The sequence below is a fragment of the Podarcis tiliguerta genome (assembly GCF_965153285.1).
Source record: "Podarcis tiliguerta genome assembly, chromosome: 2".
NCBI lineage: Eukaryota > Metazoa > Chordata > Lepidosauria > Squamata > Lacertidae > Podarcis > Podarcis tiliguerta.
Window position 1 is genome coordinate 115,981,766 of NC_139535.1, and position 18,558 is coordinate 116,000,323.

General features: G+C 46.1%; 2 protein-coding genes across 9 annotated transcripts in view; one reads left to right on the forward strand and one right to left on the reverse strand.

Annotated features, from left to right (window-relative positions):
* The first annotated feature begins 1,967 nt into the window (after window positions 1-1,967).
* On the forward strand, window positions 1,968-6,032 carry SPMIP11 (sperm microtubule inner protein 11). Of its 2 annotated transcripts, none has more exons than XM_083428132.1 (4): window positions 1,968-2,283; window positions 3,085-3,222; window positions 4,580-4,724; window positions 5,847-6,032. In XM_083428132.1, the coding sequence occupies exons 1-4, from the start codon at window positions 2,199-2,201 to the stop codon at window positions 5,893-5,895; spliced, it is 417 nt and encodes a 138-aa protein (XP_083284258.1). In that variant the 5' UTR covers window positions 1,968-2,198; the 3' UTR covers window positions 5,896-6,032. The 2 variants fall into 2 exon arrangements, with proteins under 2 accessions (XP_083284258.1, XP_083284257.1); XM_083428131.1 differs by lacking the exon at window positions 1,968-2,283 and adding an exon at window positions 2,418-2,514.
* A 2,760-nt stretch (window positions 6,033-8,792) lies between these two features.
* Window positions 8,793-18,558, reverse strand: part of ADCY6 (adenylate cyclase 6) — a 49,474-nt gene continuing 39,708 nt past the window's right edge. For all 7 annotated transcript variants that reach the window (XM_083427306.1, XM_083427305.1, XM_083427301.1 and 4 more), the window contains 4 exons: window positions 16,861-17,124; window positions 15,083-15,287; window positions 14,817-14,941; window positions 8,793-11,659 (listed from right to left, as the gene is read on the reverse strand). In XM_083427306.1, coding sequence (XP_083283432.1) covers window positions 11,534-11,659; window positions 14,817-14,941; window positions 15,083-15,287; window positions 16,861-17,124 — 720 coding nt within the window. In that variant the 3' untranslated portion in view covers window positions 8,793-11,533. The remainder of the gene's footprint in view (window positions 11,660-14,816; window positions 14,942-15,082; window positions 15,288-16,860; window positions 17,125-18,558) is intronic.

Consider the following 18,558-nt stretch of genomic DNA (forward strand, 5'->3'; position numbering starts at 1 on the left):
TTTAGTGTGGAGACATCTGCCATTTGGAACTTGTGTTAAATAACAGGTGCTGTCTGTATTCTATACCTTTAATAGGCTTTTCCTTTCTAACAAGTATTTTAAGTGAATAGGGTGGTGTTGTGGTCTAAACCACTGAACCTCTTGGGTTTGCTGATCAGAATGTCAGTGGTTTGAATCCCCACAATGGGGTGAGCTCCCGTTGCTCTGTCCCAGCTCCTGCCAACCTAGCAGTTCAAAAGTATGCCAGTGCAAGTAGATAAATAGGTACCGCTGTGGGCAGGAAGGTAAACAGTGTTTTCATGCGCTCTTGTTTCCGTCACAGTGTTCCATTGAGCCAGAAGAGGTTTAGTCATGCTGGCCACATGACCCGGAAAGCTGTCTGTGGACAAATGCCAGCTCCCTCGGCCTGAAAGCGAGATGAGCACTGCAACCCTGTAGTTGCCTTTGACTGGACTTACCAGTAACCGTCCAGGGGTCATTTACCCTTACCTTTAAGTGGATATTTTTTTTTATTCCAGTCTGTACTGCATTGGAAACTGCTTTTAAATATGCATTTGTTGTTGATGTTTTTTATTAAATTGCTTCTGTGTGTTTTAAGCGGATTCATAAACTGAATGAATAAAAATATCTGTATATAAACTTATTTTTAATTGTTCTGCTGTCTGAATGTTCTACTTGTTAGAATTGCAGTGCAGGAGAGCATTGTCGTGACAATGTATTACACCAATAAAATGCTGGTTAGACTGGAAATACTAAATAAACACAACAAACTAAAATAAAATAGCTGAGAGTAGATTATAAAACTAACCTCAGACAGACTGCACCTCTTCAGTACAAAAGCTTAGCAAAAGAGGTAGTTTCTTCACCTTCCCCCTGTAGCAGGAACCCCCCCCCCCATCATTCAGTTTGTACAGACTTCACACACACTCACACTCACACACTACATACGCTACACTTCTGTTATAAATTCATAGAAAATCAACCATACATCAGATTTGCACTGTTCCACTTTGATTTTACTCCACGAAGGAAGGACTACAAAATGGGGAAGGTTTGATACAGGCCACCATAATCCCTTGAGCATAGCAGCACATCCACAGGAGCCCTGCCCAGTTGCTGTGCCAACCCTGATGGTCCTAGACAGAAGACCATCAACTACACAACAGACTGCATACACGAGTGGATTCAACACGGACTATAACAAAAGAACAGTGATTGGATTCCCCCTCAGGGGGCAGGAAACTGCGACTACCTTTGTCTTCAGAAAATGACTCATGGGAGGGGGGAAAGAGGGGAACCAGCCAGGTGACAGGACACTCAGGTTACCACCACAACTCCTCCCTCAACCCCTCCTTTCTGTAATGTATGCATGATGTTTCTGGGGGTGGGCTTGACCTAGAGGAGGGGAATTTCAAAAGTTTTTATAAGGTCTCGCACACCATTGTTCTGGGTCTTTCCTCTCTCCTGCGAGTGAGGGGAACACCCTGCTGCAACAGTACAATAAAGGCCAAGCCTACAGGCTGCTGATTTGCTCCAATTTACTCTGGTTGGTGTCTTTACTTTTTGTCCAAGGGAGCCCTCGGATTTTTCCGGTAACACCCCTAAAAGAGTATAAAGATGAGGTAAGAAACACCTCAATGGGACGATCATGACTGAGTTTTGGAGGTGCCAAATATTTGCCTATTAGAGTCGGAAACAAGGCTGACACACAGCACACACTTATCTATCTTTACTCAGAGCGCTCCACTGAGTGAATCACTCTTCATGGCCGGCATTTCAAGAAGACCGTTCGGCTCACATCTACTAGAGACAACACTAAAAGCTGCTGTGAGTGCCGGATCTCCCTAGAGGAGAAAATACAGCCATCTGGTTAAATACTTATTTCATCACTGGGAATCACAAATAAATACAAGTTAATGAAGTCATAAAGCTGGAAAAAACACAAGGTTAAGGGTCACTTCTCCCCTTTTCCTTTCTAGATACCTCCTCAAACCAAACCTCAGTACATTTTTCTCAAGGTATCACAGTTGCCCTTTCACACACTCAAGTTTTCATTGCTTAAGAAACTCCCAAGAGACAGGGCCGAGCTGCGCATCTCCATGGTAACATAGCAAACATGCTTTAGAAGGCTGAAGGCAGAAGGCTGCAGTTGGGAAGTTGTGGAGTCAGTTGAACCTACAGCAAATTAGGTGCTTGAAATGTCTTTCTTTGGATTAACTTTCATGGGCTATCAAGACCCCTTTCGGGACAGAAAACTAGAATTACCAAAGTATGAAGTACCAGGTAAGGAAATTATCCAAGAACACTTCACTGAAAAACTCATCCTGGGATTCACCAGTGGTGATTGCTCTGTATGTGTACCTACGCACAAAAGTCTTAACTGTCATTCCTTCATCTCGGAACCCTGGGAATGGCAGTGCTCTGAGGAAGGCTGTGGATCTTTAATGGAATTCCCACCACTGTCACTAAACTACTATTGCCAGGATTCTTGCAGGGAAACCATGATTGAAGATGGTAGAAACTGATACAGAGCAGTTGCATAGATAAGCTCTTTGTGTGCTGTTCACACACATCACCCCTACTGTACAGGAGGTTCCTGGTTTTGTCTATTCAATCCCCTTCTAAAATTGAAGGGTTGATGGCCACCCCACAGTCTTTCAAAGGAGAGAATCATGCACTGGTCCACATCAGAGAGAATGGTTTAAGCCTTTCTCCCTCAGTGTGCTAGTTTTATGCCTAGAAATTGTTTGTATATTACTGAGATATTTTTCACCCATGCTGTCTTCCAGCTGCAATCTGAAGTGGTACATCTGGGATCTAGATTGGACTTAATTCCCTGGACACGAGGAAATTCTCCTGTCTCCAACATGACCATTTTTGGCCCTAATTTCATTACTTCTTTACTTGACTGAGGCCCCATCTGCTCAACACATTTCAAGCAGCATCACACCACTTTAAACAGTCTTGGCTTCGCCCAAATAATTTTGGGAACACTATTCCCCTAATCCTCTTGTTCCATTTGCTTTTCATTTTGCTATATTCCAGAATTGCATTAATTTTCTTTCTTCTTCTGTCCATCTTCAGTGGGAACACCAACCCCTAAACTGGAACTTTTCTACCCAAAGCTGCCACCCATAGGACCAAGTGGATATGATGGCACAGTACACAGGGGAAGCTGCAGGAAGTATCGAGAGGCTATCAGAAAGATGAAGCTCGAAAAATGTAGGTAAAGAATTACCAGAGGCAGGGTTTAAATGGTGGTTTCAGCAAAAGCACAAGGAGCCTTTAGGATTCTGTAGAGGGACATCCATACTCATGAGTCAGAGCACTGGGACCAGGACTAGGAGCAATGACCTCTGGGTTGGCAGGAGCTGTGTGTGTGCATGCATGCAAATCTAAGAGAGTTCTGGAGGCAGGTTTGGAGGAAGGAGGAGGATTGAAGGCCCCTTGGTTCTTTGAAGAGGATGTCCTTGCAGGATTTCCTGTACATATCTGGTTGGCCAGTCTGAGGACAGGATGCTGGACTAGCTGGTCCTTTGGCCTGATCCAGCAGAGCTCTGCTTATTCCTACGATGTTGGGCTCCAGGCAGGTGCGCCACCTCCCTACTCGCTGCATCAGCATGACAGCTGGCCCTTCCAAACAGCAGGGAAAGACAGGGAGGAAACCTTTGGCCGTGTAAAAAGGAAGTTTGTTGTCACAATTTTTTAGTGAACATGCAAACCAAGTTGCAATACTGTGTATACAACCAGGTGGAAATGTGATGTTCAAGAGTGCTCCTAAGGAAGAACAGTAATTTGAAATGTGTTGGGTTTAATAATCAAAAGCAATTTTTCTTGTGTACCTGGAGTTTTGATCTCTTTCTCTGATTTCTTTCCTCCTCCTCCTGGAGAGCAGGCTAGTACCTCTAGGAAACTGATAATGAGGAACCAGTCACCTTCCACTGCCTCCTAAAAGGCTCGTGGCATCTTGGGAAGCCACTTGTTTCCTAAGTGCCTGTGTCAGCTGTCATTGGAGCTTGGCTTTCCAGCTTCTCTTGCCTGCTTCTCTGTGAGCACATTTTGTGCTGACCTAGCGATGGGGAAGCTGTGGCCCTCCAGATGTTATTGGACTTATAACTCCAATCATCCCTTGCCAGCAAGACCAATAGTCGAGGATGTAATCTGAAGTCCAACATCTAGACCTGCAGTGCTGAAACCAGGGCACCAAACAGCTTCAGGAGCATTAACGACACAGTAATTATTGGTTCTCTGGGGAATGGGAGGAAAAGACAAGGAGGAAATATGATAATTCTAGAAGGGAAGGGGCCATAAAAGTGGCAGATCCCATCTTTGTTTAGGGCTGATGCATGTATGGGGACATGACCATTGAGCTTCTGAACTCAATATGTACAGTGGTAATTTAAACCCACAGATTATTAGCTATCTTCTCAAGCCTCCATTGTTGCTCAAGCTCCTGCTCAAGTCAGTGGATTTTTAGCAAGTGTTGACGGCCAGCCCAAAGCCAAGATCCTTCTCTCCCACACCTCCAGACAGCTTTTGGTTTCTCCTATCTAACAGCCCAAGCTATCTCTTTTTCTAGACCCAAATGAAGAGTACAGGGAACCAATGACCTGTGGACAAGAGATTGGCTGGTGGCTGCCTAAGAATCGGTCAGTCAAGCCAGAAGATGCCATCCCTTGGATAAGGGTGCAAAGGCATCCCCAGCTACGGAGCTCTATGACCAAGTGAGCATACAATGGGAAGCAGGGAATCAGCCCGCCCACCACTTCACCCAGCCAGGGATGGAAGATCTAACTCTCATCCTTTAATTGTTGTGTGTACAGCAGCCATCATGGCCAAATCCACCCCATACAACTTACATTTTATCACATAGCTTCACCCAAAGAATCCACAGAACTATAATTCCCAGCACTTTAACAAACTACAGTTCCCAGGGTTCTTTGGAGAAAGATGTGCTTTAAATGGTCTGGATGTGCACCGAGAGGGTTGCATGGTTCCTGCCCCCTTCCAAAAGCAGCTGCCTAACATTTACTTGCAAAAGACAATGCCATTGCAGTTGAGAGTTTTCCCAGCACCATTTCATTGACTGCTGCTTGTGGAGGGTGTGTGTGTGTGTGTGTGTGTGTTTGGGGAGGTGTAATTCTGAATGCCATGACACAACAGCTTGCACCTCCTCCCATTAGGTTTCATTGGGCAGATGTAGAGGGGAGATTCTGGGTGGCTGCTTTAACTGGATTCTAGCACCCTTTGTACTGTCTAAGAGATCCATGCTCTTGCTTGCCTGGAGGGCAGATAGAGGAATGGCTGCGGGTGTGTGGAAACCTTTGACCTTTGTGTGGCTGCAATATAGCCTACTGTACAAAGGTTAAGAGTCATATGTGTTGCTGTGCCAGCTTTGCCTCTTACCCACTCATTTGGCCCACTGCCCCCCTCATAAGGCAATGTGGCCCTTGGCTGGAAAAAGGTCCCCCACCCCTGTGCTAAGATGTGCTTCTCAAACACTGAACCTTCCTCCCCAAGGAACTGCTGTTTGCTCCCCACAGAGCTAGTTTCCAGTACCCTTAATAAAATACACTTCCTGGGATTCCTCTGTGTGTGCTTTGAAGACCTTCCTCTTTCAACAAGCCTTTTAAAGTTGAGGTCTTTCCCAGTCTGCACCTATTTTGAAATGGCTTTAAAGATGTTTGCTTTTATAGCTTTGTCAATTGTTTGCCACCCTGGGCTCCTTTGGGAGGAATGGTAGGGATATAAATTTAACAATAGATAAATAAGGTCCTGGCAGCTGAAACAGTACCCCTATGAGACAACGGAACAGCAATTAAAAATGTTTTCTTTGTTTATTGTAGATTTGTTGACAGCATGATAGCGAGCGACCGCCTCTTCAGCATGTTTTGAGAACCATTTGGAACCGTAATAGGAACCCGAGGCGCATGGCAGCACCGCTGTGTCAGTGAGAGCTCATTGGCAATAACCGGCTCCCATGTTTTAGACCTAGCACATTTGTTCTACAAATAAATAGGAAATCAGTACAATCATCTGTGTTTGGGGGGGGGGGTTTGCCTGCAAAAAAATGGGAAAAGTGGGTGGATATAAATTACAAGTGAGAAACCTGTGGCTTCTAAGTGTTGTTGGGACACCAAATGCCATCAACCCAGCTAACATGTTCAATGGTCAAGGATTATGTGAGTTGCGGTCCAGAACATCTGGGGAGTCCACAGCTGGTGAAGGCTGGTCTATGGCCTTTTATCTTGTACTATATCTATGCACTCCCTGCTTCTTCTTTTAAGAATTAGTACAGGAATAAGGATTGTTCCTGACATTTCAGTAACAAAGCTCGCTGTGATTTAAGTAGATGCTGGCAAATGTGTGCACCTGAGCATGTTATGTCTACATTTGACCAATACATGTTTCATCCAGGGACAAATGGATGACACATGCCATACAGGCATGGGCGAACTCAGCCCTCCAGATGTTTTGGGACTGCAACTCCCATCACCCCTAGTTAACAGGACCAGAGGTCAGGGATGATGGGAATTGTAGTCCCAGCACATCTGGAGGGCTGTTTCCCCATGCCTGATGTTCTAAAGCAGAAAAAAATGTTTATGGGCAGCATTATTGAACTTCAAAATAGATTATCTCCACCCCATGTCCCCCTTGCATTTTCCATTACAATAACGTTGACCTGTCACTATAGCAGTGCTTCAAGAAAGGGGAGGAAGATCAATGCTAGAAGGACCCAAATTGATAAAGGCAGGGCCTGAGGGCAGACTAGTGCTGTACTCTTACTCCCCACCTGCATTTCTCAACCACCTTAACAGAGAAATGGAACAACTCTGTTTTTTGTAAATTTCCTGCTTCCCAATCCACTTCCCACTAGGAAACTTAAAAGCAGGCTTTAGAGATGCTCAGTGGCATAGCGTGGGTTGTCAGCACCCGGGGCAAGGCAAGTAATTTGCACCCCCTAACCCGTGGATTTCTGCCCCCTAACCCCCGGATTTGCGCCCCCTAACCCTAACCCCCAGATGTTGCGCCCGGTGCGGCCGGCCCCCCCTGCACCCCCCACGCTACGCCACTGGAGATGCTTGCACACAACCACCAAACCAACCCACCCTTCTGTGCTCTAGCAAGGGACTAAGGTGATGAGGTGGCTTTCAGGTTTTACTATTGTCTGACAGTATTAGCTTAGCATAGACGAAGTCAGAGGGGAACAGTCAAGGAGAGACCAGAGACACACTTTCCTTTGATGGGGGTCTAGTTTGCCACTGTAAGAACAGGATGCTTTTCTAGATGAGCCACTGGTGAGATCCAACAGGCTTTTCTTACAGGTTTCTGCTTTGTGCAAGGAGTTTAAATGTATGACCTATTGAGCTTAAGGAAAGTTACCTTCACTTAACTATATATAGAATTGCAGTCACGTGGTATGAATGCAGGCAGGCCATCTTGGCAGCTGCTACAGCCTAGCCAAAGTTCCAGAATGCAAACCCTCTGCAGTACTGGTCTGCAGTACCAATGGGTCACAGCCTGATCCAAAGTGGGTCAGAACAGGAGCACTACCTTCATGCAGTTATATGGTAAAATTTAAGAAATGGGTTCCCAAATGCATGTTTGGGTTAAGCATGAGACTCTCCATCTCAGGGTCATGGGTTCGAGCCCCACTTTGGGCAGAAAGATTCCTGCATTGCAGAGGGTTGGGCTAGATGACCCTTGTGGTCCCTTCAAACTCTCAAATTCTATGGCTCTAAATGTGGTTCCTGGGACTGAAAAGGCTGAAGATCCCTGTTCTACACCACCCTGTGGCAGCTCACTTTTCTATAACAGTTAGATGATCCCAATACCTTGGGCATTATCCTATATGCTGTTGGCAGTGATGTGTGTAAAATACGTAACGTGTTTCTGAATTATCCTGGACGGTGACTGTAATGATGTGGTCCTATACGTCAAAATTACCATTACACTTAGGTTCTAGATTCAGGTAGGTAGCAGAGTTGGTCTGACACAGTCGAAATATATTTATAAATAAAAAAATTGTCCAGTAGCACCTTAGAGACCAACTAAGTTTGTTCTTGGTATAAGCTTTCATGTGCATGCACACTTCTTCAGATACTTCTTCACGAAAGCCTATACCAAGAACATTACACTTTGGGTTCTTCACAGTGATAGTTGTTCCTTAATGCCTGAAATAATGTAAGGAGATTTAATCAGAGATGTACAAGCTTTAGTATATTAATGATAAACCCTGCAAAATACCAATGCATAGGCATGTAAGTGTACACAAATGGCTTGGGCTGCAATGATTACAGTCAAATTGACTTAACAAATGTTTTTAGCCTGAATCAATCAAGTGCTGATATCTATCTATATCAGATTTAAAAATTCAAGAACTGCTGTTCACAGGTACTGTCTTGAGAGGTGCATCATCTAAAAATTAGTGAGGTGTTTTCTTCAAAAGCATCTTTATTCATACACAGATGGCATGCAGATTTAAATCAATTAAAAAACCATGTGATTCAATTGTACAATAGTGAAATCTCATGCAAGTGTGCTCAGTGGTCAAGTCCCACTGGTTTCAATGGGGCTTACACCCAGGTAATTGTATTGAGGATTGCAGAATAGAATTTCCTAACTGTATGATAGCCCTAACATTCACAGTTCTCACAAGTGTCCATCTCCCTATTCCATGTATGCGTGCCCTGAGCAACTGGGGGTGGGAGGAAGTTGCCCAGGGAAGAAGAGAGGTAGGTATATTCAAGTTTATGGCACTGGGAAGGGAGAAGAGAAAGAAGGAAACAATGTAATAGAAAGTGATCTTTAATATATAATTTATATATACACACACAAAAAGAAAAAAAGTACCAAATAAGTGCCATATTGCCCACTCTGCTCATACATCTCGCCCAAGGAACACAACTGAGCCATTTTCGCAGTAGCCCTAGAGGGAGTGGGGAGATCTGGGTTAGTTTTGTCTTTTTTTAAAGCTCACTCTCTCCTCCTACATAGTCTTCCCCATGGTGAGCATAAATAACTCATAGGCTATGCACAATGACAGTTGTCCATTAAAAATAATCTTTCCTTTTTAAAAAAATTAAGGAATATTAGAGCTTTTAAAACCATAAAGTAAACTAAAAAAGAATAATCTTCAACTTCTTTCCCTCCTTCTTTAAAAGACTCATTTTTTTTCAATTAAAAATAGTTGTTTTCTGCTTTATCCATCCTCTTCACTGGAATAGAGATTTCACAAAGCTACCTTGCTTCCCCATGGCTTAGATGTTCCCCAATTTAGGTGTCACTTGTGACAAAGAGTTGAGCAAAATAAACCTTGCTTCCAAGGAATCTGGTTCAGTACTGGAATCCTATGTAACAAAAGGTGGAAAGGGGGGCTGTAACTTGCCAACATCAGATATGAGAGGGACAAGACCCAAACTATGGTAGTGGGTGGGACATACCCATACACGTGCTTGCAGCCAATTCAGTCCACGGCTGCAGATAAAAGACACCTTGGAACAGGGTCAAGTGAAAATAGGCCACAGGTGGTTCCTCCAAAGGGGGAATTGCACCCACTGCATAAAATGGGAAAATTATAGAGGAAACAGGCAGAATGTAAGCAGGCTGCAAGCCTGCACTATCCAAGGTGCCCCTACAGGGGCTAGAGAAGTAGATGGAGCATTTCAAAATGGCAGCCACAACCCCATCGATCTGGGAAATAGCAAGTGCTCAATAACTGTGCCATTGGCCAGCCACGCCAGCTACTGACCACATGGACCTGCCCTTCTACCCCAAACAGACACACATTTCTTTTCAGCACACTTTCACCACTCAGCAGTGAGCTCTCTTTCAAATCCCTTTTACACATGGTTTCTGGAGTTCCTATGACCAGTTAGTACTTTGGTGCAAATAGATCCCCCTTCCCACCCGCCTTGGCTAATAAAAATAAAAGGAGTCAAGGGTCTTCTCCTCTTCCACCTCAGTGCCATGTTCTCGCCAACTTAAATCCGGCAATTAACACAGAGCGCTCGCTTTGCTGATTTTGTCATCTATTGTGTTTCCTGCCAGTCAGGAGGGTCAGAGCAAACATTCACTAGGGCAGCCAGACCCCAAAGTCCACTTTGCTTAGGATAAGCACACCCACTACCCTCAAGCCTTCCAACGTCTGGGATAAAGAGCAGAAGGGGGGTGGGTACGTTATTAATTTTCTGGAGCTACATATATAATATGTATGAGAAAGATGGGAAAATACCCTCACAACCCCCAGAATCAAGGTCAGTAGAACCAACTTGGCCAAACCTAAAAGATGGATAAAACAGGGGGCGGGGTGAGTGGAGAAGAGACATGGCATTTAATAGCAAAAGATCCATGAGAGTGGGCTAGAAGGAAGGAGCTCTGTCTGCCAATTCCAGCTCCTGTTAAATAATTTCTACTTCTTTATTTTGGGGTCCCAAGTGAGTAGGGAAGAAGCTCCCTTCTGCAGAAAGGTGGAAGAGGAGGGCTGCAGACCAAACAATCCGTCCCCTTTACTTCAGGCACCTAAGGCAGGTTTGCATCTCCACAGGGCAGCAAAACCTCTTTCCCTGGCTATTACAGGAGATGGAGTGGCAGGGGAAAGAAGGCCTGTTTCCTTCCCGCCTCTTTGGCATCAAAACCACAACCCCCAGCCACCGTCCCATTTCCCCCCTCTCAAAGCACCCCAAGTGCTTGTCATCACTCCCCTTCATTCCAACCAGACATAGCAATTTGGCAAATGAGAACTGTACCCCAAATGACAATCCCTCAAAGAGAGAGAGAGAGAGAGAGAGAGAGAGAGAGAGAGAGAGAGAGAGAGATTCCCAAACATCACAGTGAGTTTGTGAGAGCGTGTTATGTGTGTGAGAGAAAGGCACACACACACACACACACAGGAACAAAAAGACAGAGTGGGTGTTTGCTGAGAGATGTGACCAACAAAACACACTGGGGGAAAGTCACCTCCCCCAAGAGAAAAGTGCCGTCGCTGCGCTTCTGGAAAGTCTCAGCAAAATGGCGCCATGAGAAAAATGGAGCCCCGCTCAAAAAACATCCGAGCAATGCTTCAGGGTGGAGGCGGGGCAGAAAGAAAAGGGTATAGCCTCCCTTCAACAATAAAATCAAAATGTCAGCTTTCTGGATCCACAGATAGACAAGGGTGGGGTCTTCTAACCCCTACTGCAACCTCCCTTCACCAGGTCCTTTGGTCGATCCCAAGAGCGGCAGAAGGTTCACAACAAACTTTACCCCAAAATAGCACCCGCACGGGCCCAAAAGGAGGCACTCCAAGTTAGGCTTTGCTCCAAATAAATAAAAAATAAGTCTTGTATGGGGTAAAGCGACCCCCCCGACATCTCTTCTGTTTCCAAGACTATCAAGGATCCCATTTCAGAAGCTGTAGGGGTTTTTCCCTTTTTAGGAGGGTGTGTTCCAAAATCCAGAGCAAAGAGAGAAAGACAGAGAACCAATCAACCCCATGGTGCCTGACTGAGCCCAGCTTGATAGGTCCCTTTGTTAAGCAAAGGCTCTTTTCTTGCTAACTGGTGGGGCCTCCATTCAGGAAATAGGTGGTCATCTCGCCTTTGCCCTTGACCTTGATGACCCCACGACACTCCAGCTGATAACCTTTGGCTGCCAATACCTGATATAGGTCAGTTGTCACCTAGAGAAGGGGAACAAGAAGTGTTAGGAGGAAAGAGAACACGCAGTTCTGGGCAGGTGGAATTATGAGTTTCCAATTTTGTCCCTCTGCTCACAGAAAGCCTGTTGCTTTCTCCCCTTTATCTTGCAGGCATATCTCCCCGTCCCCCAGCACTGTTCCAAAGGGTCCCCAAATCCTCTGGAGCAAAATTTGGATGGTCAAAGGAGCCTGCAGAGGGACGTTGCAATCAGCAAAAATTGCCTTCTTGCCCTGCCTTGGTGAGAGGGGGAAAGCCAGACTGCTGAATAAAGCCAAACAGGTGATGTGAATCCTGCTGGTTTTGACAGCAAGCAGTTTGTGACTGAGGACAGCAAGGAAGCCAATGCAGCCCCCACCCTGCCCAAACCTGGCATAATTAGTGCACATTTAAGCAATGCAATGATCCACCAAATACACTGGAACTGACGTCAAGATTTCCCTGGACATTGCTGGGATTTGGCCATCGGAAATGGCCTGAAAAGCTCAACAACTTTTGTGTCCAGATGTTCACTTTTTGAAATATGGCAACCCTAAGTCACGGGAATTTGGGGTTTTTTTTTGAGCATTTGTCTCCATTTCAGTTATTTGGCTTACAAGAGACCTAGTCCCAAAGTACTGAGGTTCAGGGCTTTAATAGGCTTTCTGTGTCCTCGGGGAAGGACCATAAGAAAGGAAGGTGGCCTTGCTTTTGGTGTAGCCACTAGGTCTACAAGCAAGGGCTCAGCCAATTGACAGTAACTCATCCTATCTTCAGACTATTTCCCTTGGTGAATACAACCCCATGAATTCATTATCTCAAGATTCTGTGATAGCCACCCACTTGGATGGCTGTAAAAATAGACTAGGTAGCTTCATGGAGGATGGATCTACCCGTGACTATTAGTGGCAACAAGTGGAACATCCTGAGACAATATACACCCAGATGCCACAAGGGGGTGCTGCTGCTTTTAGGTGCTGCACATGGAATCTCGTAGACCATGCTGCAAACGGGATGCTGGCCTAGGTGGGACTTTTGGTTTGGTCTGGCAAATGAGTTCTTACTCTCATAAAGTAACCAGAACTATTCAGAAGTGGTCAGCAGAGGGAGCCTTACTGACACAATGCTCCCGTAACATTATTTAATAGAAATGTGGATATTCCGCCCCTCCTACGCTCTCTGAGGCAGCTCACAACAAAGCCTGAATTGCTCCTCTTCTCACTGAGATAGGATATCCAGCTTTCCCCACCAGCCCCAATAGTGCCTCCCCCCCCCAAAAAAAAAAAAATTTGCCAGGAAAAACTGGCAGCAAGCAACAATTTCAAAGCGGTGGGTGGAAAGCTTTTCCTCCACCAGAAATGACTCCCAACAATTGGTAAAAAAATTAAAAAAAAATAAATGGTGATGGTGGCACAGGAGTGAATCAGCAACAATCCTCACTCCAGTCCGGGTGTTCCAGCTGCTGGGCCTTAAAAATATCCCACCATCTCCTTGTGGGCTGTGTCACAGCTGCCCCCCCCCCCCTTGAGAAAATGCTAGCTATCAACAGCAGGGCTGCCATGCCTGAGGGAAAAGAACTCCTTTTTTTCCTTAAATTGCTACCCAGAAATTCAGCAGCTGTTCAAAGTGCTGGCACCGTGTTCTTAAGCCCTAAACGGCCTCGGCCCAGTATACCTGAAGGAGCGTCTCCACCCCCATCGTTCTGCCCGGACACTGAGGTCCAGCTCCAAGGGCCTTCTGGCGGTTCCCTCATTGCGAGAAGCAAAGCTACAGGGAACCAGGCAGAGGGCCTTCTCGGTGGTGGCGCCCGTCCTGTGGAACGCCCTCCCATCAGATGTCAAAGCGATAAACAACTACCTGACATTCAGAAGACATCTTAAGGCAGCCCTGTTCAGGGAAGTTTTTAATCTGTGATATTTTACTGTATTTTTTGTTTCTATGGAAGCCGCCCAGAGTGGCTGGGGAAACCCAGCCAGATGGGCGGGGTACAAATAATAAATTATTATTATTATTATTATTATTATTATTATTAAGGTTCAAATGACCCCAGGAGCAGGATAGCTGGGTAGGCCTCCTTCTAAACATTTGCCCCTTATTCTTAAGGAGAATCTTCAAGATCAGGGGTCAGCAAACTTTTTCAGGAGGGGGCCAGTCCACTGTCCCTCCGACTTTGTGGGGGGCCGGACCCACCCTCTCCCAAAAGAACCCCCCCTCCCGAAAGGACATTCCCCCCACCACCACCACCACTCACGCCGCAGCTGCCTCATCTTCAGCAGCGTTGGCATTGTCCACTGCCTTGGTGGGGCGCAGAGCCCAGGCAGCTGGCCTGGGTGGCAGAGGAAGCCTCCGCCGCTTCCTCCTGCTCGGCCATCTCTGGGCACCGCCCCTGCCTTCCCGCTGAGGCGGCCAAGTGAGAAGAGCTGAGCAGGAGGAAGCGGCAGAGGCGTGGAAGCTGCTCCAGCGGCACCATCCGCCCAGAGGTGTCCGCGGCTTCTGATTGGCTGCAGGATCTTCGTGGAAGTCAGTCCACGCACTGCGTGGGTGCCGTGCTGGTTTAGCACAGGGACTGACCAAGCAGGCGGCAGGGTCCGCATGGTTCGCAGGCCTTAGTTTGCCGACCCCTGTTCAAGATGGTCCTAGTCAGGGTGTCCTGAAACTCAACAGGAGACTGTCAGGTCAGGTGGCTTCCCCACTAGCGGAACTCTTTCTTAAGGAAGGCTTGTTTTAAGAAGATTTGGGTGTAAAAACAAACAAACCCCCAAACATCATCTCTTTTTATTGGGCCTTTGGATGCAGAAACGATGGGTGCTAGGCTGGTGGAGTGAATCTTGCTGTTCAATGTTGCTGCTTGTTTTGTAAGGTTTGCTGTTTAGTTGATTTTTAACTGTTTACTTTGCATGGGATATATACTTTTTTTGTTAGAACTCCTGTGATTAAGCTGCTCGGCATAGCTTATATTATTACAGACCTATTGAACCTCTCCAAAGGAAGTAGACTTCCAAGGTTAAATCCTGGCAACCATGAGGCCTGGGATGGGGGCTCTTGTTCTTTGCATGACAGTGTAAGTCAGGCAGACCCCCTGGCGGGGTCCCTTCACCTCTGAATGGGCCTGCCAGCAACCTTAACTATAGTCAAAAAAGGTCACGCCATCGCCGCTCTCACCTGAATACGGTCAGGGACACCAGTGCTGTCCATACGGCTAGAGACATTCACCGTGTTGCCCCAAATGTCATACTGTGGCTTTCGGGCGCCAATCACCCCAGCCACTACTGGCCCAATATTTAGCCCTGTGGAAGAAATGGGAAGGGAAGAAGGGATGCAAAAAGGAAAATCAGTCAAAACTAAGCAGCCAACCCACTTGCCTTAAGGACACCCAATCTCTCCCCCCAGTGTGGAACGCCCACCCACCCTTCCCAGGCTCCACTGACCAATTTTCATTTGGAAGTTATTGAATGAGTGTTCGTTGATATATTTCATCTGCTCCATGAGCCGCATCGCATAGTCTGCCAGCGCTGTAATATGGGAGCGCCCCTCGCGGTCATACGTGCTGTCGTTCAGTCCTGAAGCTGCCATGTAGGTACTGCCAATCGTCTTTATCTTCTCCAGCTGCCTGAATGGCTCATCACTGATAATCTACAGAAAGAAGCAACGGAAGGTCATTTCTATGAATGCTGAGAGAGTCTCCTTTCATTAAAATTGCACATCTGTTTTAAAACACATGCAGCTCCCAAGTTAAAACAGTTCAACGCATCATCAGAGAGTTACAACCTCTCCTAGACAACGACAGTTCTCTTTCCCAAGCTCTGGGAGGAAGACCTTTCATCGCCTACAGACAGCCGCCCAATCTTAAACAACTCCTCACCCACAATAATACAGCAAGCAGACTTAACATGGACACTGGTACCAGAGCCTGCAATAAACCCAGATGCCAACTTTGCTGCCACATACACCCAGACAAAACCATCACTGGACCTAACAGCATCAAACATACCATCTCAGGACTATTTAACTGCTTATCTTCTAACATTGTGTATGCTATCAAATGCCAACAATGCCCTTCAGCTCTCTATATTGGGCAAACAGGCCAAACCCTACGCCAAAGGATAAATGGACATAAATCTGACACCAGGAATCACAAGACAGAGAAACCAGTAGGAGAACACTTCAATCTCCCAGGACGTTCTTTACAAGATCTCAAAGTAGCTGTCATATTACAAAAGAATTTCAGAAATAGACTGGAAAGAGAAGTTGCAGAATTACAACTTATTACCAAACTTAAAACCATGGAGAGACCTGGTCTGAATAGAGACATTGGATTCTTATCTCATTATACATGATAAAGCTATTTTTGGCTACCTCATCCCTTGCTTTTTCCTGTAAGACCAATTGCAGTCATTAATAGCTGTCAACAGGTTTACCACACCTATCAGCCCATCACCCATTCCCACCAGCCTTCTGAGTAATACCCCTCTCCACCCTCTCACTGTATATAAAGGTCTGGTGACTTCTCTTTCAGTGTCATAGCTGTCAACGTTTCTCCTTTTTAAAGAGAAATTTCCTTATTCCAAATAGGATTCCTCGCAAGAAAAGGGAAAAGTTGACAGTGTATCTGAAGAAGTGTGCATGCACATGAAAGCTCATACCAAGAACAAACTTAGTTGGGCTCTAAGGTGCTACTGGACATTTTTTTATATATTTTTTATATATTTCTACTGTTTTAAAACCTTCCACGGTCACTGCTGCGCTTCTCCTGAATGGCAGAGATTTTGCCTTGGTTCTCAAAAGTCTCTCCTATTTCTGCTCTGTACTTGTGCAAATGCCCGGCACTAGGTGAGAGCCTTTCTCAGAAGAATGCCATGCAGAGAACACCGACCTCACCCTGGCACAGGGCCCCCTAGTGGACACAGAGCCAGATCAGGATTAAGACCCCTAGAGGCCCTATGCAGCACAGAAAATATTATGGTGACACCCCCTGTGTAATTCACAATAAAAACAATACTAAACCACAAAACAGTAAGGAAGACTAACAAATATCAAATATTCATTCATGTGGCACTTTCAAAACTGAAGTCAAAACCAATAAACATGTCCTCCTCCAGCATTTTTTTTTTGGGGGGGGAGGGGGACCCTACTCATCTTTCAACCTCTGCCAGTCTTTGGTACCTCCCTTTTCCCAACCCAATGCAGACAAAAGACGCGCGGTTACCTCATCAAAGTCAGCAATTATCTCATTGAGCAGACGCAGACATTCAACGCCTTCATTGTTGGCTTCCAGCTCCACGTAGAACTCTGAGAAGTTACTGATCGAGGCAAACATGACCGCGACACATTCACACGACTGGTGGTACAACTCGTCGTTGAGGCGCTCACGGGCCAGGAAGTGAGCGGCCACATCTTTGGGCAAGATGTTGTGCAACAGCCGGCGGTTGTAGGCCTGAAGCTCCTCCATCTCCTCTTTCTCACCTGTAGCCTGGGAGAGTCGCAAAGGGAGGAAATGAGGAGGAGACCAATTATCCAAGACGTGCGATTTCATTAACTTCCGCTGTTGAAGGTACTGGCCCTCCAGATGTTCTTGGGATTCCAACTCCCAGAAGCCTTGGCAAACAAGGCTGGTGGTCAGGGATGACAGGAGTTGAGAGTCCCAACATCTGGAGGGCCACAGTTTTGCCCAGCCTGCACCACACACCAGACACAAATTCTGCAACCTGCAGAAGTTCTGTACATCCAGCAGGACTGCACATATCTGCATAATTTATTCTTTCCTGCTAATCACAGAGAGGGGGAAAGAGCAATGTTTGGGACTAAAACTCATCACTACTAACAGAAGATCTTGCTCAATCCACTCTTCAGTTTCAGGTTTCATCACTTGTTGCCCTGTCAGTAGCCATAATCTTAAACCACAGAAGCTTACACCCCTAGTCAAGAGACGCCGTACCAGTCACTCTCTTTCCTACCATTTATTTATTTAACTTCTTTATGCTTTATTTTTAGATGAATCTCAGAGACATTTACATCATTATTCAACACAAAAAGACACAACAAAATGAAACATAATGTGTGTGTGTGCACGTGCATTTTTATATAATCACATTAAGGTAAAGGTACCCCTGCCCGTACGGGCCAGTCTTGGCAGACTCTAGGGTTGTGCGCTCATCTCACTCTATAGGCCAGGAGCCAGCGCTGTCCGCAGACACTTCCGGGTCACGTGGCCAGTGTGACATTGCTGCTCTGGCGAGCCAGAGCCGCACACGGAAACGCCGTTTACCTTCCCGCCGGTAAGCGGTCCCCATTTATCTACTTGCACCCGGGGGTGCTTTCAAACTGCTAGGTTGGCAGGCGCTGGGACCGAACGACGGGAGCGCACCCCGCCGCGGGGATTCGAACCGCCGACCATGCGATCGGCAAGTCCTAGGCGCTGAGGTTTTACCCACAGCGCCACCCGCGTCCCACTATAATCACATTAATATTACATAAAAGGATCCTCACACAAAATAATACAATTCAGGAATTCAAGAACCATGCTGTCATTACACCCATCACATCACTCCATCCTCTCAATTCTCACTCCAGTGAAACCCTCAACAACCCATAATCACGTATGAATCCAACAGGTGAAAGCCAACCCTCCCTCAATCATTTCATCTCCATCTCTCACCTTCGGGGCTATACAAACACCTTCTCCCTCTATCTCCCCTGGGGAGATCAAGCTCTTCCTCTCACTCTGGGGTAGAAGGGTCTCTGGACACAGCCACCAATAGGCTTGACTCTCACACCCTCAGAGGGAGCATCCCAGTCAATCAAACAAAAATAAAGCAAATGTCCCTTAAAATAACTTTGAATTTATAAAGGCACCAAACTAAGTAGTTCAGAGCCAATTAAAGAAGGCATGCCAAAGAGCTGCGTA